The following is a 22,964-nucleotide window of genomic DNA, read 5'->3' as shown; positions in this document are numbered from 1 at the left end:
ACTCTTCTCTCATAACTGATGCTGAAAACTGGAGGCTGGGAATTCCACCTTGGCCATGCACAAGGAGAGTGGTGATGGTGGGGAGGAGGTTGAAGGTGAGGATGCTGTGAGGATGGGGGTTAAAACAAAAATCCTGCCATAAAACTGCCGGCTCTATAGTTACTCATATACTCATGGGGAATGTGTTTCTGCATCCCTTCCTTCTTTCCTCAAATAATTATGAACTGTCTCCTTAGCCAGGAACCGTGTAAAGTGCTAGGGATAAAGGGAAGACACGTTCTTATGGTGCTGAGAGCCAACTGGATGAGACAGAATTAAGACATGTAGACCCATGGAGGAAAGGAAATGGACGCGTCTGGCTGATGAGGGTAGAGGAGAGAACTGCGAGGAGACTGAACTGTTTCAGAAGCAGCCAAAGCCCAGCCCTGCAGGGGTCCTCCTCAGACTTCAGGGTTTCTGGGGACCACTTTTTGCATGTTCTCTGCAAAAAAAAAAAAAAGAACTTGCTGAGTGCCAACATTGTAGGCCTAGACATCATTCTAGGCCTGTCATCTTGACAGATCCTATATTTTCCAAAAAATATGGAACTATGGTCCCATGACCCAAATCATGAACAAGCCTAGGTGGGGTGCTCAGGAACACTGCAGACCTGCCCTGGAGGGTGTCAGTGTTCCCAACTGAGAAGAGAAGCATGTGATCAGTCTGAGATGATCACAAAGAGGCCTCCGGGGTTGACCTTCTGCCATTCTCTCCCTGGAGAGCTGGCTCAGTTTGGGTTTCACAGGACACTGCAGCCTCTTCTGGCAGCAGAGAGGAGGAAGACACTGTGCAGGGTGAATGGTGTGTGGTCCACTGAGCTCCGCCCCTTTCCACAGCCCTTCCCCTCCCCCTGTGCCCTGGCCCCTGCCTTACTACAAGGACCCTGCCCCTTGACTGCAGGTCTTCATGCAGTCCTCTAACATTAGGAAGTTGTTTTTGTTCCCTCCGAGGCTGCCATATGTAAACTGCTCACAGTCACCGGTCTCAGCATTATAGAAGTACCTGGGCCTCAAGGCCTTGCCGTGACCTGTTACTTTAGGCTCCAGGCAGAAGGCAGGCTTAGAATCTGCTGGAATGAGAGGGGAATCATCAGTTATGAGGATAGTCATCACAGCTCGGTAAGAGGTCAACAATTAGAACCACTAGTTTGTTTGGAATAGAGAATGTTAGGGTTGTGGGGGGTGGTCAAATTGAAAAGCCCATTTGAATTGAAAGCCCAAATTGAAAAACCTCTTTCTGGAACATAATTATGAATGTTACTAGGTGTGACATGATACAGTTGTAGTTGTTCATTCGCTCAGTCGTGTTGGACTCTTTTGTGACCCCATGGACTGCAGCCAGGCTTCCCTGTCCTTTACCATCTCCTGGATACAGTAATCATGTACAGATGTGTACTTTCTCATGAAGTGAAGTGAAGTCGCTCAGTCGTGTCCGACTCTTTGTGACCCCATGGACTGTAACTTACAAGGCTCCTCTGTCCATGGAATTTTCCAGGCAAGAGTACTGGAGTGGATTGCCATTTCCTCCTCCAGGGGATCTTCCCGACCCAGGGATCGGACCTAGGGATCAAACCCAGGGATCGAACCCAGGTCTCCCTCATTGCAGGTAGACACTTTACTCTCTGAGCCACCAGGGAAGCAGTACCAAGCAAAACTGGGATAATGCCTTTGATTAGCCTTTAAACTTCTATAAGGCTTCCCTGGTGGTCCAGTGGTTAAGAATCTGCCTTCCAAGAAAGAAATTCTGGGTTCAATCCATTGTCAGAAAACTAAACCCCAAATACTGTAGGCACTAATTTGGTATACCATAACTACTGAACCTGGGGTCTGCAACTAATAACTAACTCATCCCAATAAATACAGAAATGCTCAAAAAAAAAAAAAACCCCACAACTCTACAACATAAACAGGTTACAGGTAAGAAATATTCCTTATGTGTCAATAATTACTGGGTCTGGATGCCTGAGTTTTATAATACTATTAATATTCTCTGCACTTATGTATATGTTTATTAATAAAATTTTAATAAAATCATTAATAAAAATTTTGAAGGAATCACGCTATAATGGAAAAAGGCATGAAGAAAACATACCACTGTGTTTACTTTGGTTACCTCACAGGGATTCTATAAATTGAATATTGATACTATTGATATTGTGACTGTAAGAAGAAATGTACGTATTTGTTTTTTCATCCTTTTCCTGACACTGTTCCTAAAAATCTTAATATTTCTTATGTGATGAGAACAATAAAAGGGTCTTTTGGTATGTGAAGTTGATGAGTTTGGAAGACCCTCATTAGCCCAGAAAATTGAAACGTGAAAGTGAAGTCGCTCAGTCGTTTCCGACTCTTTGTAACCCCATGGACTGTAGCCTACCAGGCTCCCCTGTCCATGGGATTCTCCAGGCAAGAATGCTAGAGTGGGTTTCTGTGCCCTTCTCCAGGGGATCTTCCTGACCCAGGGATTGAACCCAGGTCTCCCACTTTGGCAGGTGGGTTCTTTACCACTAGCACCACCTGGGAAGTGGTAATAATCATTATATGGCACCTAAATATACTTTCTTACTCAAAACAAGTAGGTAGAGAAATTGTTTCCAGATTAAACTTTTTGGTGAAAAATGCCCAAAATTCACCATGAAATGTGATTAAAATCTTTATATTCATGACTCGTAATCTCTTCAAAAACCCATGTAACATGCATCCCCTGTTCAGATGAGAAAATTGCAGATGTCTTGCCCCAGGACATGGCATGTGAGTGGCAGGGCCAGGAAAGATACTCTCAAATTACAACTCATCTGGTACACTACCTGATTCTGCCAGGAAATCTGGAAAAATAGATAACTGAGAACAGTTTCTGGATGCAATGTCCTATTGTCATTGCTCCCCCTTTTTAGAGCATCTCTGAGCCCCTGAATCACAAGGGAGAAGGAGTCTGGGTTTTTCCCAGACAACAAATATGTGCTGTCCCTACAAACACAAGCCAATTTCCCAAACACCCATTGGGTGTCCCACTAGTCCATTTACTTCTGATTTGAAATTCATGGAGTTACTGAAGATTTTGCAGGTTACGGGCTCAAGACTGTACTCAGTTCAGATGCCAGCTATGAGGTCCTGAGTCACTCATGCTTGTAAGCAAATGGCTAAAATCAGGGAATCCGTATCCCACCTTCAAATTCAACAACTAAATAGAGTCTGCAGCTAAACTGAGGAAAACTTTGCTTACTCTTCCCAGATTGATATACAAAATATAATTCAAGGCAGTAAAATGGAAGAGATGTGTGGGGGTGGGGGTGTGCCCAGCCTCTGTCCTCTAGTGAGCAGAACATCCTTACATTATCTTCCTGTATTTACCAACTCACAAGCTTCCTGACCCCAGAATTTATATATTTCCTCCTAGATTTCACTAAACAGGCATAGTGGTTGCATCATTAGTCATTGGTGATGGCTGTCACTCTCAGTGAACTTGCCTCTCCCCAGAGGTGCAGAAACTACAAACCTTTATTCTCTTCTTTGAGCGTTTGTGTTGGGAACACCTCTACTGTATGGTTCTCCAGTTGCCTTCCAGAAATCATCATCTGACCTATGACAGAGAGTAAATTACAAGAGTTCCCAGGAGGCCTGGTCCATGAAACAGGGAAGGATCAACGTGGATAAGAAAACAACAGTCAAAAAAGGACAAGGGAAAGGGCCCGGAGACTTGTAATATTGTACCAGCTTTGGTCCCACAGCCTACTATACAAGGGCTGTTTCTTGCTTTCCCTGAAGTTGCTTTCCTCCGTGGTTCCACATCTTTTAATTAGTTTTTAATAATAGAGGAATAATCATTACTTGATAAAGAAATATTTTTATTGTCCAAAGCAAGTAGGTAGAGAAATGCTTTTCAGATCAACATATTGTGGTGGAAAATGGACAAATCTGGCCATCAAAAGTGAATAAACTTTGTATTCGTGAATCATCATCTGTTCAAAGAACTCATGTAACATGTTTCCCTTGTTCAGATGAGGAAACTGCAAATGAAATTTCCTTGTGTGTTGCCCCAGCACACAAGCATGCGGGTGGCCTCATCAGGACAAGATACTGTCAGGTCACAACCCATTTGATACGCTACTGATCTGCTGGAAACTTGAAAATACAGATAACTGGTAAGAGTTTCTGGGGAGAAGTGTCCTACTTTCACTACTCACCTCTCCCCAAGCCTCATCCATTCAGTTCAGTCGCTCAGTCGTGTCCGACTCTTTGCAACCCCATGAATTGCAGCATGCCAGGCCTCCCTGTCCATCACCATCTCCCAGAGTTCACTCAGACTCATGTCCATCAAATCCGTGATGCCATCCAGCCATCTCATCCTCGGTCGTCCCCTTCTCCTTCTGCCCCCAATCCCTCCCAGCATCAGAGTCTTTTCCAATGAGTCAGCTCTTCGCATGAGGTGTCCAAAGTACGGGAGCTTCAGCTTTAGCATCATTCCTTCAAAGAAATCCCAGGGTTGATCTTCAGAATGAACTGGTTGGATCTCCTTGCAGTCCAAGGGACTCTCAAGAGTCTTCTCCAACATCACAGTTCAAACGCACCAATTCTTCAGCACTCAGCCTTCTTCACAGTCCAACTCTCACATCCATACATGACTACTGGAAAAACCATAGCCTTGACTAGATGGACCTTTGTTGGCAAAGTAATGTCTCTGCTTTTGAATATGCTATCTAGGTTGGTCATAACTTTTCTTCCAAGGAGTAAGCATCTTTTAATTTCATGGCTGCAGTCACCATCTGCCTCATGTGAGCCCTCAGATCACAGGGGAGGGTGAATCTGGTTTTTTCCCTGACATGAAATACAGTTTCTCCACAAACACCATCCAGTTGTTCCCAACACCCAACAGGTGATCCACAGTCCGCTGACTTCTGATACCGTATCTGTGGAGTTAGTGCTGATTCCACAGGTTGAGGGATCAATATTGTCCTGACTTCAGATGTCAGCCATGTGTTCTCGAGTGACTCACGCTCTTGACCAAGTGACTAAAGGTGGGAGTTTCCATGACCCCACCTCAATGCTCAAACAATAGAATTGGCGAACGAGCTCAGAAAGATCCTTATTGTTCTAAAGTTAATGTACAGGATAAAACTCAGGAACCACGAACTGGAAGAGATGTTTAGGGCAAAGGAGGAGTGGAGGTGGGCAGAGCCTCCATGTCCTGGGAGCACAGCACCCTCACATCACCACCGTTGGTTTCTACTTCATAAGCTCTCTGAGCCTATATTGATGGTTTGGTTTTTTTTTAGATTTCACTTAATAGACATATTTATTAAATCATTGGCCAGTGGTGACCAATCTCAAACTCAGAGCCCTCCCTTCTCCCCATAAGTAAAGAAAGTTCAAACCTTTACTCATTGTTTGAGCCAGTCCTTTTATTTCATCGAATCCCATTCCTTTAAAAAGCTTGGCAACTATAAAAGATAAAAATTCCAACATTTTCAGGAGTCTTGGACCATGAACCAGGAAAGGATCAAACATGGATAATAAAATGATAGTCAAAAGTGGATAAGGGAAAAGGCCTGGAGATTTTGCTAATATGGTATCAGCTTTGGTCCCATGAACCAGCTACACAAGGGCTGTGTTTCATTCTTTCCCTGCAGTTACTCTTCTCGGGGGTCCCAGGTCTTTCTGATTAATTTTTATAATAAGGGATAATCATTATTTGACACATAAATATACTTTCTGGCCCCAAGGAAGTAGGTAGAGGAATTTTTTTAAATGTACGTATTGTGGTGGAAAATGATGAAATTGGCCATGGCATGCAAATAAACTCTTTATATTTATTTCTGGTAATATGTTCAAAGAATCCATGTAGCATGTACCTGCTATTCAGATGAGGAAACTGTAGATGACTTGTCCCAGAACACGCAGCATGTGGGTGGCAGGGTTGGGACAAGAAATTGCCCTGTCTCAACTCATTTGATATATTACACTATTCTGCCAGGAACTCTGAAAATATTGATAATTTGTGAGAGTTTCTGGATGCAGCGTGCTGTTTTCATTACTCCCCTTCCCAAGACTCTCGCCAGCTCCCAAGGCACAGGGAGAGTGAGTCTGGGTTACCCTGACACCAAATATGTGGTGTCCCCTGTAAGAAATCCAATACCCCAAACACCCAGTAAAGGTACAAGTCAATTTACTTCTGATATAAACTGAAGGAGTTAGCACAGAGTCTGCATGTTGAGGGCTCAAAGCTGTCCTCAGTTCAGATGACAATGAAGTGTTAGTGATTTGATAAAGTATATAAAACACAAAAGTTTCATTACCCCACTCCATGTTCAATAACTCAGTAAATCTGATGACCAAACTCAGGAAGACCACTCAAATATGGTTCTCACATTATTATAAAGGATAAATCTAGGCATAGCAAAATGAGTGAGATGTGCAAGGCAAAGTGGAAGTGGAAGTGTGGGGAGTCTCCACGCCCTAGAGAACACTGGGCCTTCAAATCATCGCAGTGTGTTGCCACCCGAAAAGCTCCCTGAATGCTCACATTCATGGATTTGTATTGAGGTTTCACTAAACAGGGATATTGACTGAATCATTGGCCAGTGGTGACTGTTCTCAATCTCAGTGTCCTCTCCTCTCCCCAGAGGTGCAAGAAGTTCAAACCTGTAACCACAGCATCGATGAAAACTGAAATCAAATCTATTACTGAACGCTTCTCAAGTCTCCTTCCATGGCTTGTCTCCAGACCTATGAAAGACAGTAAATTCCAGGAGTTTCAGGAGGCCTGGCCCATGAACCAGGAAAAGGATCAAATATACATTATAAAATAATAGCAGTTAACAGGGGATAGGACAAATATGGATAATAAAATCACAGTCAAAAGAGGACAAAGGAAAGGTCCTGACTGCTGCTGCTGCTGCTAAGTCGCTTCAGTCGTGTCCAACTCTGTGTGATCCCATAGATGGCAGCCCACCAGGCTCCCCTGTCCCTGAGATTCTCCAGGCAAGACCACTGGAGTGGGTTGCCATTTCCTTCTCCAGACTTTACTAATATTCTATCAGCCTTGGTCCCAGGGGTTTTCTCTGCAGTGGCTCTGCTTATTCATCAGGGTTGTTTTTCATATTAGAGGAATAATCATTATTTGAACCTAAATATCTTTCTTGCCCAAAGCAAGTAGGTAGAGAAATTGTTTTCAGATTAACACATCTTGGTGGAAAATGTGCAGAATTCACCATGAAATGTGAGTCAACTCTTTATATTCATAACTGGTAATCTGTTCAAAACCCCATACAACATGTACCCCTCTTCAGATGAGAAAATTGCAGATGACTTACCCACATGGCACGTGGGTGGTAGGGCCAGAACAAGATACTATCATGTTGCAACCCACTTGGTACACTACCTGATTCTACCAGGAATTCTGAAAATACAGATAACTGAGAACAGTTTCTGGGTGCAATGTCCTGCTTTCATTACTCCTGCTTTTGGAGCATCACCTGAATCCCCAAATCACAGTGAATCTGGGTTTTTCTTTGACAACAAATATGTGGTATCTTTACCTACAGCAACCAGTTTCCCAAACACCCACTGGGTGTCCAGCAAATCAGTTTACTTCTGATTTGAAATCTGTGGAGTTACTGCCGATTCTGCATGTTGAGGGCTCAAGACCATCCTCAGTTCAGATGCCAGCCATGAGGTTCAGAGTCACTCATGCTTGTGATCAAATAGGGAAAATCGGGGTATCCATGACCTCACTTTCAAATTCAACAGCGCCATAGAACTGCCTGCTAAATTTTGGAAAATGCCTTGCTAACTATCCCCAAATTAATATACAAAATATAACTCAGGCAAGTAGAGTGGAGGAAATTTATATGGCAAAGAGGGAGGGAGGTGTGCCCAGCCTCTGTGCCCTAGGGAGCAGAGCACCCTCATGTCATCTTCTTGTATTCACCAATTCACAAGCCCTCTGAGACCAGTATTTATGTACTTCTTTCCAGGGTTCACTAAGCACCCGTATTGGATGGATCATCTGCTGTTGGTGATTGATGTCACTCTCGGTTCCCTCCCCTGTGCTCAGAGGTGCTAGAATGAGAGGTGGTGAAAACTGTAACCTCAAAATGGATATTTGAGGTTTCTTGGAGATCAACTGCATCTTGAGGTTACCTTGAGTCACATTTTTTTTACTTTTTCTATAAAGTCAGTAAATTCCAAGAATTTTTAGGAGTCCTGGACCATTAACCAAGAGAAGGATCAAATATGCAACTTTCTATTACTACACTACAATGAGGTTCAGGGACAAGGTAGGGACCAGGAATAGAGAGTCTTAGAAATGGGGTGCCTGATCTGGTAGACTTGGGTGGGATATATGCATATTTAACATGAAATTTAATATATATCCTTATGAGAATCATGATGTCAATGGAGATAAAAGTTTGCAAATTCAGACTTCCCTCGTGGTCCAGGAGGTAAGAATTGGTCTGCCAATTCAGGGAACATGAGTTTGATTCCTGGTTTGAGACGATTCCACATGCCTTGGGGCAACTAAGCAGGTGATCTGCAACTACTGAGCCCAGATGCCTAGAGTCCCTGATCTGCACGAGAGAAGCCACCACGATGAGAAGCCCACACACCACAATGAGAAAGTAACCCTGTAACTAGAGAATATTCTCTCATAGGGAGGAAGACCAATGCTGCCAAAAGCAACCAGACAAACAAAAATCCTGGCCAATGTGACAGGAGAAATCCAGAGAGGGTTGGAAGCACCCACCTAACACCTGTCTTCTCCATTCCATGGACTTCCATCATTTCCCCAGAACCTATAGAGGAGAGGTGAGCCTGGACCTACCTTGGTCCTGGGTCTGGTGTTCATACACTGGAGAGCTGTCCACCAGGATAACCAGGAGGAAAAGAAGGGCTGCAGAGAGGCAGAGCTGGCTCATCTTGGTAGCCTTACAGGAGAGCTCCTGAGGATGCTGGGGACGGATTGAGCTTCTAATACCCTGGCTGAGGGGTGGGATCAGGCAATGAGAAGGGGAGTGGGGAAAGGGAGGAGCTGGGTCAGTCTTGTTTATTGCAAAATCTCTCTCCAAGGCATGCCTCCTGCTTCTGTCTGCTGGGGCCAAATGTCCAGTAACAGCAGTTCTCAGATTTGCCTATGCCTATGGTCTCATGTAGACACAGATTGTGGTCAGACAGATGCAGTTTTGTCCAATATGATCCCTCAGGGAGCATCTCAGCACCTACGGTAGTGCATGGCACACGATATATGGCCAGCGGGTAGATGAGAGCAAATCACAAGACATGTGAGTGAAAAGTAGTGTGTTAGCCCAGGTCCTCATTTTCAGCCTCGTGCAGGTGTCACCACATCTGGGCCTCCGTGCCCTGACCCCCCTCACCTACCTCAGATCACAGGTGTGACACAGGTCACCTTCCTACAATCACTGCCCCAGCTTCTCCGCTGGATGGACATTTGCCCTTCACCAGGCATTGGTCCGGGCAGGAACTTAGCTGGAGGTGATTTCACTCTGGCATATAAGCCTGTATATGCAGTGAAAAAGCAATAAGGGGAGGGGACAGAGGGGAACCGGTGAGCTGAACATGTCTCCACTGCGTAACCAATAGCTGCCCCTCACGTAGTTTCACCAACAGGAGAACTGCCTGCCTAAGTGGACTTCAGGGGACCTTGGATGATCACCTGGAGTCTCCCCCTTACTCCTGCTCTCTCCCTCAGTGTGGGGGCCACCTCTGCATTTTCCTAACTTTGTTCCTGAGGATTTAAATCTCCTAGAATCCCGTGTCTTCAGGTATCATATGAGATTGACGCTGCCCACATCATGTGGTTGCTGTGAAATCAATGGATGTAACAGGCATATATTCCTTCTCCTTGAGAAGTCAATGTCCTTTGCAGTGTTATTAATAACAGTAATGAGTAATTACTCCAGGTAAAACTTAAATTCTTCATTGTGGCATGCAGGTGGCTCAGAGGTTAAAGCGTCTGCCTGTGCCTGCCTGCAATGCTGGAGACCTGAGTTCAATTCCTGGGTCGGGAAGATCCCCTGGAGAAGGAAATGGCAACCCACTCCAGTATTCTTGCCTGGAAAATGCCATGGACAGAGGAGCCGGTGGGCTGCAGTCCACGGGGTCGCAAAGAGTCAGACACAACTGAGCGACTTCACTTCACTTATGGCAACCCACTCCAGTATTCTTGCCTGGAGGATCCCAGGGACAGGGGAGCCTAGTGGGCTGCTGTCTATGGGGTTGCACAGAGTTGGACACGACTGAAGCAACTTAGCAGCATCCTAAGCACCTGACAAATATAACTCATCTAATCCTCAAAAAAAGAATGCTCAGACTACCGCACAATTGCACTCATCTCACATGCTAGTAAAGTAATGCTCAAAATTCTCCAAGCCAGACTTCAACAATACATGAACTGTGAAATTCCTGATGTTCAAGCTGGTTTTAGAAAAGGCAGAGAAACCAGAGATCAAATTGCCAACATCCGCTGGATCATGGAAAAAGCAAGAGAGTTCCAGAAAAACATCTATTTCTGCTTTATTGACTATGCTGAAGCCTTTGACTGTGTGGATCATAATGAACTGTGGAAAATTCTGAAAGAGATGGGAATACCAGACCACCTGATCTGCCTCTTGAGAAATCTGTATGCAGGTCAGGAAGCAACAGTTAGAACTGGACATGGAACAACAGACTGGTTCCAATAGGAAAAGGAGTATGTCAAGGCTGTATATTGTCACCCTGCTTATTTAACTTCTATGCAGAGTACATCATGAGAAACGCTGGGCTGGAAGAAACACAAGCTGGAATCAAGATTGCCAGGAGAAATATCAATCACCTCAGATATGCAGATGACACCACCCTTATGGCAGAAAGTGAAGAGGAGCTAAAAAGCCTCTTGATGAAAGTGAAAAAGGAGAGTGAAAAAGTTGGCTTAAAGCTCAACATTCAGAAAACAAAGATCATGGCATCTGGTTCCATCACTTCATGGGAAATAGATGGGGAAACAGTGGAAACAGTGTCAGACTTTATTTTTAGGGGCTCCAAAATCACTGCAGATGGTGACTGCAGCCATGAAATTAAAAGAAGCTTGCTCCTTGGAAGAAAAGTTATGACCAACCTAGATAGCATATTCAAAAGCAGGGACATTACTTGCCAACAAAGGTCCATCTAGTCAAGGCTATGGTTTTTCCTGTGGTCACGTATAGATGTGAGAGTTGGACTGTGAAGAAGGCTGAGCACCAAAGAATTGATGCTTTTGAACTGTGGTGTTGGAGAAGACTGTTGAGAGTCCCTTGGACTGCAAGGAGATCCAACCAGTCCATTCTGAAGGAGATCAGCCCTGGGATTTCTTTGGAGGGAATGATGCTGAAGCTGAAACTCCAGTACTTTGGCCAGCTCATGCGAAGAGTTGACTCACTGGAAAAGACTATAATGCTGGGAGGGATTGGGGGCAGGAGGAGAAGGGGACGACCCAGGATAAGATGGCTGGATGGCCTCACGGACTCGATGGACATGAGTCTGAGTGAACTCCAGGAAATGGTGATGAACAGGGAGGCCTGGTGTGCTGCGATTCATGGGGTCACAATGAGTCGGACACGACTGAGCGACTGAACGGAACTGAATTGAATCCTCAAAAATCTTTAAAGGGGAAAAACTGTTAAAATGTCCTCATGTTACCTAGGAAGTACCTGAGATAACAAGAAATAAAGTAATCTCCTTAGCTCATAACTTGTAGAGAGAGTCAAAGGCCTGACCATCAAGAGTCTGTGCACATGCACTCGGCCGCTCTGCAAGCTGTAAATCACTGTGCACATGTGAGGGGGGTTGTTGTCAATCAGTTGGTCAGTCACGTTCAACTCTCTGAGACCCCATGGACTGCAGCCCATCCTCTACCCCTCTACCATGCTGCCTCCTGTCTTAGCCCAGGCCCTGATAGCACCACTGTGGGTCAGGATAGTCCTCCCCAATCTTGACATTGTTCTTCTTTGCTTTGAAGCTGAAAAATACAAAGGACTCGAAGATCCCAGACTTGGTCTTATAAATGTATCTGGTTATTTTAGCCTTGCAGGGATCTGTGTATGGAGATTGCAGGCAGAAGTCAGGCTACAGGGTTGTAAAGATGGGAGGATCTTGGTCAAATAGAGGATGGTAATCACTGTTTGATCTACCAGGTGAACAACTGAAACCACCCGTTTCTTTGCAATAGAGATGGTAGGGGTGCAGGGGGTGAATGTGAAAAGGCCCTTTGATATCCTTCTGTCCAAGGCATTATTACCAATGTTGTTAGGCATCACAGAGACAAGATAATGCTGCAAATAATTACATATTGTTGCTGAATATCTATAGGTTAATTGGCATAATGCCACTGACTAGCTCCAAAAGAACAAAAATAGAGGATGCCTATTAGGAATACTCTCCACATGTTGGTAATGATTAGAGCTGGACAATGGTCTGTGGGTTTATAATACTATTTTCTGGATGTGTGTGATAGAAACTTTTCACCATTACAAAATAAACTGTGGAGTTGGATAACCAACAAGACCTATTGTACAGCACATGTAAAGCCTCTCAGTGTTGCGTGGCATGTTGGATGGGAGGAGAGTTTAGGGGAGAATGAATACCTGTGTATGTATGGCTGCGCCCCTTTGCTGACCACCTGAAACTATCACAATATTGTTAATTGACTATACTCCAGTACAAAATAAAGAGTTAAAAGAAAAAGTGGGAAGGCATTATGCTGTACTAGAGAAATGCATGGAAGAAGGGCCACCAGTGTGTTCACTTCGGTTACATCGTGGGCACTGGAATAATGGCATATTGAGGCAATATTGACACAGTGACGTATATAAGAAATTTCCTGCTCTCCCTGCACTTGCCTCTGCAGGGCAGAAGCTCATTTGCCACTCAGTGTTCTGATGAATTTCATAACAGAAATGATGATGATTTAATAGATAAGCTTTTTTAGAGGGGTGAAGAAATGTAGGTATACAAGTCTTTTGGAGTAAAACATTCTGGTGGAAAACGGACACTGTTGACCACAAATGTGCAGACTTTTTTGTACTCATGACTGGTGATCCTTTGAAAAAATTCATGTAACTGGGTCCCCATGTTCAGGTGAGGAAACTGCAGATGACTTGCCCCAGGACAAAAAGCATTTGAGTGTTAGGATCAGGATAAGTCACAACCCGTTTAATCAATACTTTATTCTGCCAATGCAGAGAATAGGGAAGGGGTTCTGAGTGCTCTGCCCCACATAATATAATTGCAGAGCCTGACCCTCATAGTAGACACAAATGGTAGAGAAGAGTCAGTTTGAGATTTGTCCCTGATTCCAAACATGCAGGGTCTCCACTAACAGTACCCAGTTCTCTCAAAACCACTGGGCATCTAGGAGTCAATTCACTTCTGACACTAAATCCACAGAGGTGACCCAGATCTCACAAGGGAGGGCTTGGTCTCTGAGGACTGTCATACTTTCAAGTGTTGATGACAAATCCTGCTGTCGCTTATATGTGTGATCAACTGGCTATAAATTCAGAGGTTCCATGACCCATCTGCCATATTTAATTATTTATTAGAAACCCTCACAGAACTCAGAAAAGCCCTTTACCTACTGCCCCAAGTTATTATAAAGCATAAAACTCAGGGAAAGCCAAATGGAGAAGTGTAGGATAAATAGAGAGTTGGAGATGCTGAGCCTCTAGGCCCTCTTAGGGTTCTTCCTGCTCTCCATCTCTTGATGGGATCACTTCCTCTGAAGCTCTCTGAACCAAATGTTGATGTGTGTTAACTGAGGTTTGGAAGTAAGAAAGCTGATTGAATCTTTGGCCACTGGTAATTAAACTCAGTATCAGTCCCCTCTCCTGTTCCCAGAGGGAATAGGGGTTAATAGTTTAAACCCTCTAATTACCTGATGGTGTGTTCTGGAGTCCAGTCCCATCCAGACTCTATCTCAGGTCCCATCCTTCACTCATCTCATTATTTTGAATATACAGAAAATTCCAAATGTTTCAGGGGTCCTGGGGCATGAAGAGAGACAGGGATCAAATTTGCAACTTGTCATGACACTGCCAGAGAAGGCAATGGCAATCCACTCCAGTACTCTTGCCTGGAGAATCCCAGGGAAGATGGAGCCTGGTGGGCTGCCGTCTATGGAGTCGCACAGAGTCGGACACGACTGAAGCGACTTAGCAGCAGCAGAAGCATGACACTACAGTAGGTACAAGGCAGTGACCAGGACTAGGATCTCGGTTATGAGGTCCCTGATCTGATAGAGTCAAGTAGGATTTTGTTGTTGTTGTTGTTGTTTACACTAAACACATAATTATACCTTTTGAGACCAAGAAATCTTTCTGCATTAGTGAAGTGAGGTAGCTCAGTCGTGTCCGACTCTTAGCGATCCCATGGACTGTAGCCTACTAGGCTCCTCCGTCCATGGGATTCTCCAGGCAAGAGTACTAGAGTGGGTTGCCATTGCCTTCACCTGCATTAAAAATGCCTAATTTACCAGAAGAAATCCAGGGAGGCTTTGCTGCAGCCACTTGTAACCCCCTACTCTCTCCCCTCAACCCTGGTCACGCCACCTGTGCTTTGGGGGTCAGAGGACCTCAGTTTGTGTCCCAGTTCTGCCTTTTCCTAACTGTGTGATCTGTGGCCTGAAATTTCCCTCGTTTTCATTTGTTATGTGAGATCATGCTGCTAACATGGTGGGACTGTTTTGAAAGCAGTGTCTATGGCCTCCATAGACATATATTCTTTTCCCAGCAAAGCCAAAGTCCTTTGAAATAATAATGGGTAATTATGATAGTTAACACTAACTCTTTTGACCAGAGAGTCAAATAATGGCAAGGTGGGGTGGAAAAGGGGCTGGACCTGGGTAAGGTCACTCACTGAAGCAAGAAGGCTTTCAGTTACCTCTAAGAAAGAAGGAGACCTGTTTGGAAGAGAGACCGTGACTCCACTATGACACTCAGGGAACTTCCTGATGGTGAACTTCAATTCTATTTGTTCCTTTATTTACTATAGTTGACAGCACATTTAAGGAGCAGTAGGAGCTGAGGAGCCTAAAACTCTATTTGGTTCTAGACAATTTGCCTTGTTCTGTGGTGTTCAAAGCACATTAGTGAGTAATCAACACGATTTTCAGAAGTAACCAAGTCTGATGATTTCTTAATGCAGACACCATCATTCTCTTTTACAAAAAAAGAATCTGTGTTTACAGGAGATGAAATGACTTGCCCAAGACCACACAGCAGCATAGTGAGTTACTTAAGCAAATCTCTTTTCATTAATTCCAAGCCATTATCCCACTGTTGTTGTTGTTTAGTCCCTAAGTCCTGTCTGACTCTTTTGTGGCCCCATGGTCCATAGCCCTCCAGACTCCTCTGTCTGTGGGATTTCCCAGGCAAGAATACTGGAGTGGATTGCCATTGCCTTCTCCAGGGGAATCTCCCCAATCCAGGGGTCTAACCTGCTCTCCTGCGTTGGCAGGCAGGCTCTTACCCCTGATGGAATAAAGGCCGTTACCTCCTGAAGGATGCCCTCAGGAGAAGTGTGTTGTTGTTCAGTTGCTAAGTCATGTTCCACTCTTTGGGACGCTATGGACTGCACCATTCCAGGCTTCCCTGTCCTTCACTGTCTCCAGGAATTTGCTCAAACTCATGTTCATTGAAACAATGATGCCATCCAACCATCTCATCTTCTGTTGTCCCCTTCTCCTCTTGCTTTTCATCTTTCCCAGCATCATGGTCTTTTCCAGTGAGTCAGCTCTTCAAATCAGGTGGCCAAAGTACTGAAACTTCAGCTTTAGCATCAGTCCTTCCAATGTGTATTCAGGGTTGATTTCCTTTATCATTGACTGGTTTGATCTCCTTGCTGTTCAAGGGACTCTGAAGAGTCTTCTCCAGCACCACAATTTGAAAGCATCAATTCTTTGGCACCCAGCCTTCTTTAGGGCCCAACTCTCACATCCATACATGACTATTGGAAAACTAGTCATAGCTTTGACTATATGACCTTTGTTGGCAAAGTGATGTCTCTGGTTTTTCATATGCTGTCTAGGTGTGCCATAGCTTTTCTTCCAAGGAGCAAGTGTCTTTTAATTCCATGGCTGCAGTCTCTATCTGCATTGATTTTGGAGCTCAAGAGAATAAAGTCTGTTACTGTTTCCATTTTTTCCTCATTTATTTGCCATGAAGTGATGGGACCAGGTGACATTATCTTAGTTCTCTGAATGTTGAGTTTTAAGCCAGATTTTTCACTTTCTTCTTTCACTCTCATCATGAGGCTCATTGTTTCCTCTTCATTTTCTGCCTCAGAGTGGTATCATCTGCATATATGAGGTTGTTGATATTTCTCTGGAGAATCTTAATTTCAGCTTGTGATTCATCCAGCCCAGCATTTCGCATGATGTACTCTGCATATAAGTTAAATAAGGAGAGTGACAATACACAGCCTTGACACACTCCTTTCCCAATTTTGCACCAGTCTGTTAGTCAATGTCTGGTTCTTACTGTAGCTTCTTGCATACAGGTGTCTCAAGAGATATGTGAAGTGTTTTCCACAGTTTCCTGTGATCCATACAGTTGAAGATTTTAGCATTATCAATGAGAGCGGAAGTAGATAGATGTTTTTCTGGAAATCTCTTGCTTTTTATATGATCCAAAGGATGTTTGCAGTTTGATCTCTGGTTCCTCTTCCCTTTCTAAATCCAGCTTGTACATCAGGAAGTTCTCAGTTCACATATTGCTAAAGCCAAGCTTGAAGGATTTTGAGCATTATCTAGCTAGCATGTGAAATGAGCACAATGTATGGTCATTTGAACATTCTTTGGCATTTCCCTTCTTTCTGGTTGGGATACAAAGTGACATTTTCCAGTTCTGTGGCCACTGTAGAGTTTTCCAAATTTGCTGATGTGTTGAGTGTAGCACTTTAACAGCATCATCTTTTAGGATTTTAAATAGCTTAGCTGGAATTCCATCACCTCCACTAGCTTAGTTCATAGTAATACTTCTTAAGACCCACTTGAATTCACACTCCAAGAAAAGGTAGCTTGTTCTTATTCATCAGTCTTATGAGTGAAGTATCATTATTCCTATTCTGGGGCTTCCCAAGTGGCTCAGTGGTAAAGAATCCACCGGCCAACGCAGGAGACACAGAAGACTCTGGTTTGATCCATGTGTCCAAAAGATCCCCTGGAGGAGGAAATGGCAACCCACACCAGTATTCTTGCCTGGAAAATCCCATGAACAGAGGAACCTGGCTGGTTACAGTCCATGGAATGGCAAAGAGTCAGACATCTCCTAGCAACTGAGCACACACACACATTCCCATTTTAGAGACGAAGAAATGAAATTCACTTAAGGAAAAGTTTCTTGTTGGAAGCAAAACTGCTGAAAATCAGAAGGAAGACACTTACATAATGTGTTAGTCATAGGTCACAATTTTTTCAGTATTACTAACACAAAAACAACACTCAAGCAAAGCAACCCGATGCTAACGTAGATGATGAATTGAATGCTGGACATGACTTCATGTATGATAAATCATATTGATTAAGAAAAGAAGGAAGATTCCAGCAGTTTCGGCTACAGGAGTAGCAACAGTCAGGGATCCAGGTTCCAGAAGGTACTGCTGCAACCACAGGGCCACAGGGATGGGAGGATCTCAGTCAAATAAGGAGGATGGTCATCACAGTTCAGTCTACGAGGTGCACAGCTGGGACACTAGTTTGTTTCCAGTAAAGATGTTAGGGGTGCATGGGTGTGAATGTGAAAAGGCCATTTGATATCCTCTGTTCAGGGCATTATTATTAAGCATTGTTAGGTGTCACACTGACAGGGTAGTACTGTAGGTAATTATATACTATTACTGAATATCTATAGATTAATTGGCAAAAATGCCACTGAGTAGCTCCAAAATAACAAACACGGAGGATATGCATCAAGAATATTCTCCACACGTTGATGATGATTAGAGCTGGACAATGGTCTGTGGGTTTGCAATACTATTTTCTGGACATGTGTGTGGTTCAAACTTTTCGCCATTAGAAAAGAAAGTGTGAAGGTGAATAACCAACAAGGACCTACTGTATAGAAGGTCCTTGTTGGTTATTCATAGAACTCTGCACAGTGCTATGTGGCAGTCTGGGTGGGAGGGGAGTTTGGGGGAAAATGGATACATGTATTTATGGCTGAGGCTCTTTGCTGTCCACCTGAAACTATCACGATATTGTTAATTAACTATACTCCAATACAAAATAAGGAGTTTTTTTGTTTGTTTGTTTGTTTTAAGTCTGAAGGCATCATGCTGTACTGGAAAAATGTGTGGAAGAAAAGCCACCAGAGTATTCATTTTGATTACATCATGGGCACTGGAATAATGGAATATTGAAAGAATATTGATACTTTGACTATATAAGAAATACTAATTTGGCCTTTTCCCCATTCATGGCACAGAGCTTGCAGTTTCCTGAGAGATGACAGCAACAGGGAGTCTCTTATCATGTGAGGGAGGTGACTAGGAAACCCTGCACCTAACCCCAAAATGGGATTGGTTGCCTGGGTAACCAACACTTGATTAGGGAGTGGGAATTTTCATTTCCACCTTTCCCCTTCCCTGCCCCCACAACTCAGAGAGGGAAGAGGGGTGGGGGGGTGAGTTCAACACAAATGCTTAAAGATTTAATGATTCATGATTTTTGATGAAGACTCTGCAGAAACCTTAACAGGGCAAGTCATTCATGTTCTTCTAAAGAACTGCGATCTACCCAAGGAACAACACAGGTACACTCGCCACCATGGCTCACTGGACCACTGCAGCAGCCTGCCCAGGGGTCTCTGTCTCTGCTCTTATTTCTGAGGAGCCACTCTCCACTCTACAGACTCAGGGATCCTCTTCAAACTTGAGTCCTATCACATAGCTCCCATGACCAATCCCTCAGTGATTCTCCAGCTCTCCCAGAGTCAAATTCAGATTTTTATAAAGTCCTACAAGGCTTCTCATGACCTGCCCCCATGGCCTCTCTGCCTCATCCCCTTCCACTCCCTCCCTTCACCCCCTCAGCTCCAGCCACCCTGGTTCTGGTTGCTGCTCAAACACACCAGGCTCATTTTTGGCAGCCTCTGCTCAAGGCCTTCTTATTACAGAGTGTTTCCCTGGCCCTTTAAGCCTCCTGAAATCCCATCACTCTCTTACTTCATGGCATCCATCACCATCTGCCATGGGACTTTCCCCTGTCTTCACTGTCTGTCAGCCGCTTAGAAGGCATATTATTTTACTTTATTTTGTTTACAGCTGGTTCCCTACACCAGGAAATATTCCTTCTATGGCAAAAAGCACAAATATTTGATAAATATTTTTCAAGTAAATGAATCTTCCATTTCATACTCATGCCAAGTGCATAGTCATTAAAGAGACTGGATATAATAAAATTTCTGTTAGTCTATTTGATGATGATGCTTGTCTATATAATTCTGAGTCTTCTCTAACATCCTATGTCCTGATAGCATAATGAAATAGTAGTCTGACAGGACAGCAGGGTGAAGCACCTTGCGTTGATTAATACTGTACCAACCTGGAAAGAAGTCTTTGCACCTTGAGAAAACTCTAGGAAGTACTGCATTTCTTGATCTTACTGCAGTTACCGCTGGAGGGATGAAGTTTAGCTGTCTCTCAAAGTTTTGATTAATTGAATAACAGAGAAATGATAATTTGACACATAAATTTCTTTTGAATGGGTGGTAAGGAAATGTAGATAGACGAGTGTTTTAGACTAAAACATTTTGGTTGAAAACGGACATCATTGTCCATAAATTTGCAGACTTTTATACTCATTACTGGTAGTCCTTTCAAAAAACTCTCATAACCTAGTCTCCCTGTTCAGATGAGGTAATGATAGATGACTTGCCCCACAGCACACAGCATGTGAGTGGCAGGATCAGGACAAGACACTATTCTGTCACAATTCACTTAATCAAGTACCTGATTCTGCCAGAAATTCTGATAATGCAGAGAACTGGGAAGGGGTTCTGAGTGCTCTGCCCCACATAATATAGCCCCAGAGCCCCTGACCCTCACACCAGGCACAAATGGGAGAGAAGAGTGAGTCTGGGTTTCTTCCCAGACTCGAAATATGCAGGGTCTCTGCCAACAGCAACCAGTTCCATAACACCCACTGAAATTCCAGGAGTCAAGTCACTTCCGACACTAAATCCATAGAGGTGACCCAGACCCCACTGGGTGAGGGCTCCATTTCTGAGGATGGCTACCTTTCAAGTGTTGATCACAAGTCCTGGGGTCATTTATACAAATGACCAATGAACTACAAACTCAGAGGTTATAGACCCACTTCCCACATTCAAGGATGCGTTAGAATCACTCACAGAGCTCAGGAAAGCCCTTTACTTACTGTCCTCAGTTATTATAAAGCATAAAGAAATGTAGATGTGTAGGGCAAATGGGGACTGGAGGGTGCCGAACCTCCAAGCCCTCTCAGGACTTTTCCCTCTCACAAATGTCCACTCCCCTGAGGCTCTCTGAACCCAGGAGTCAGGGTTTTAATTGAGGGTTGGAGGTAGGCAAGTTGACAGAATCATTGGCCATTGGTGACTGCACTCAGTATCAGTGGCCTCTCCTCTCCCCAGAGGGACTGGGAGGTGATAGTTCTAACCCTCTAAGCACCTGATGGCATGTTCTGGAGTCCAGTCCCATCCAGACGCTATGTAGGTTTCCATCCTAGACTTATCTCATGACTTACAGATAGACAGTAATTTCCAAGAGTCTCAGGAAGCCTGGGCATGAATGAGGTCAGAAAATAAAAGTGGATCTAGGGATTACACTACACTGAGGAAGGGAAGTTATGACCAACCTAGATAGCATATTGAAAAACAGAGACATTACTTTGCCAACAAAGGTCCATCTAGTCAAGGCTATGGTTTTTCCAGTGGTCATGTATGGATGTGAGAGTTGGACTCTGAAGAAAGCTGAGTGCTGAAGAATTGATGCTTTTGAACTGTGGTGTTGGAGAAGACTCTTGAGAGTCCCTTGGACTTCAAGGAGATCCAACCAGTCCATCCTAAAGGAGATCAGTCCTGGGTGTTCTTTGGAAGGAATGATGCTAAAGCTGAAACTCCAATACTTTGGCCACCTCATGTGAAGAGTTGACTCATTGGAAAGGACTCTGATGCTGGGAGGGGTTGGGGGCAGGAGGAGAAGGGGACAACAGAGGATGAGATGGCTGGATGGCATCACCAACTCGATGGACGTGAGTTTGAGTGAACTCCAGGAGATGGTGATGGATAGGGAGGCCTGGCATGCTGCAATTCATGGGGTCGCAAAGAGTCGGACACGACTGAGCGACCGAACTGAACTGAACTGAACTGAGGTGTACACAGAAGGTTGTGTCCAGGAAGGAAGAGTTTCAGTGATGGGGTCCCTCATCTGCTAGTTAGTTGGAGTACTTTTGTTTAAAAAACTGAGCACATAGTAATACCTTTTAAAGAGTCAAAAATTGTTCATGGAGTTAAACTGCCCATTTCCCAGAAGATATCCAGAGATGGCTGGCAGCACTCACCCCACCCATGCAACCCAACTCTTTCCATGGACTCTGTCATCCCCCACCTCCAGAGAGGAGAGATGAGCCCAGACTTGCCCTGGGCCTGGTTGCTATTTTCACACCCTGGTATACTGGCCATGAGGGTGCCCAGGAGGGTGAGATGGGTTGCCAAAAAGCAGAGCTGGCTTATCTTCATGGCCTGGTAGATGGGCTCCTGAGGAAAGATGGCAGCTGACTGAGCTTCTGACACCCAAGCTCAGTGACTGGAAGAGAGACAAGGAGGGGAATGAGGAAGAAAAGGGCCCGGGGTCAATATTGTACAGTGTGTATCCCCCTGCTATCCATTGTCCTGTTTCAGCCTGCTGGGGAAAATTGTCCAGCATCAGTGCTGCTTAAGCTTGACTTTGCTTGTGGGTCTCATGGAAACATGATTTGTAGTTGTACAGGTGGAACTTTGTCCAATATGGTCACTCAGGGCGGATCCTAGCACCTAAAACAGTGCATGGCATGAATGGACAATCAGTGAGTGGATGAGAACAAATTACAGGATGAGTAAGTGAGCAGCAGTGTATGAGCTCAGGCCCTCCTTTTCAGCCTCCTGTAGGGGTCATCACATCTGGGCATCACATCTGGATATCAGTTACTTCCCTCCCCCCACACCCTCACCTAGCTCAGAAGACCAGATGAAACAGACACTTTCCTGCATCCATTGCTACAGCTTCTCTACTGGATGGAGACCTGCTCTTTATCTGGCTGTTTCCTGTAGGAACTTAGCTGTGAAGGTGATGTCCTGCTGGGGCAACAACCTTGTTTTCTGTTTCAAACAAGGACTAAGGGAAGGGGGCAGAGGGTAAGGAGGGAGCTGAACACGTCTCCACAGCCTGACCACCTGCTCTCCTTCACCTGGCTTCACAAACAGGAGAGATGCCTGCCTGAGTGGACTTCAGGGGACCTTGGAAGATTTCCCGCAACCGCCCACTTCCTCCTCCTCTCTCCTCCAGTGGATTTTTGGGGTCACATGATCTCATTTTTATGGCCAGCTCTGCCTTTTGCCATCTTCATGTCTGCCGATGGAAATCTCCCAGAGTCCTTCTGTCTTCAGATGTCAGGTGAGGTCAGCACTGCCCACATCACGGGGTTGCTATGGAAGCAATGGACACAGCAGACATATGTTCCTTCTCCCTGAGAAGTCAGAGTCCTTTGTAGTATTAATAATAAAAGTACGAGTAATCACAACAGATAAAATGTAAATTCTTTTATATGTCAGTCATTATCCAAGCACCTGACACATAGTTACAGATTTAATTCTCAGAATCTCTGAATTAGGGGATGAGGAAGTATTGATAATTGCTCATGTTACAGAGGAGGAACCTGAGCTA

At 44.4% G+C, this 22,964-nt stretch overlaps 1 protein-coding gene across 1 annotated transcript; it reads right to left on the bottom strand.

Annotated features, from left to right (window-relative positions):
• Positions 1–480: 480 nt before the first annotated feature.
• LOC138416833 (trophoblast Kunitz domain protein 1-like) lies at positions 481–8,953 on the bottom strand. The gene is made up of 6 exons (XM_069546331.1): positions 8,860–8,953; positions 6,678–6,761; positions 5,417–5,476; positions 3,535–3,618; positions 913–1,108; position 481 (listed from the first exon to the last, which is right to left on the bottom strand). Coding segments are annotated over exons 1-6 (519 nt in total).
• Positions 8,954–22,964: the final 14,011 nt, after the last annotated feature.

The sequence above is a fragment of the Ovis canadensis genome, chromosome 13 (assembly GCF_042477335.2).
Source record: "Ovis canadensis isolate MfBH-ARS-UI-01 breed Bighorn chromosome 13, ARS-UI_OviCan_v2, whole genome shotgun sequence".
NCBI lineage: Eukaryota > Metazoa > Chordata > Mammalia > Artiodactyla > Bovidae > Ovis > Ovis canadensis.
This window is presented reverse-complemented; position numbering and strand designations above follow the sequence as displayed.

Bases quoted from the DNA above. Each gene is read 5' to 3' on its own strand.
- LOC138416833 (XM_069546331.1), bottom strand. From the start codon at position 8,953: ATGAGCCAGCTCTGCCTCTCTGCAGCCCTTCTTTTCCTCCTGGTTATC. The intron at 5,477-6,677 runs GTTTGAACTTCT...TATCTTTTATAG, and splicing joins CATCGATGCTGTGGTTACAG to TTGCCAAGCTTTTTAAAGGA. The intron at 3,619-5,416 runs GTAAAGGTTTGA...TCTCTGTCATAG, and splicing joins AGGACTGGCTCAAACAATGA to GTCAGATGATGATTTCTGGA.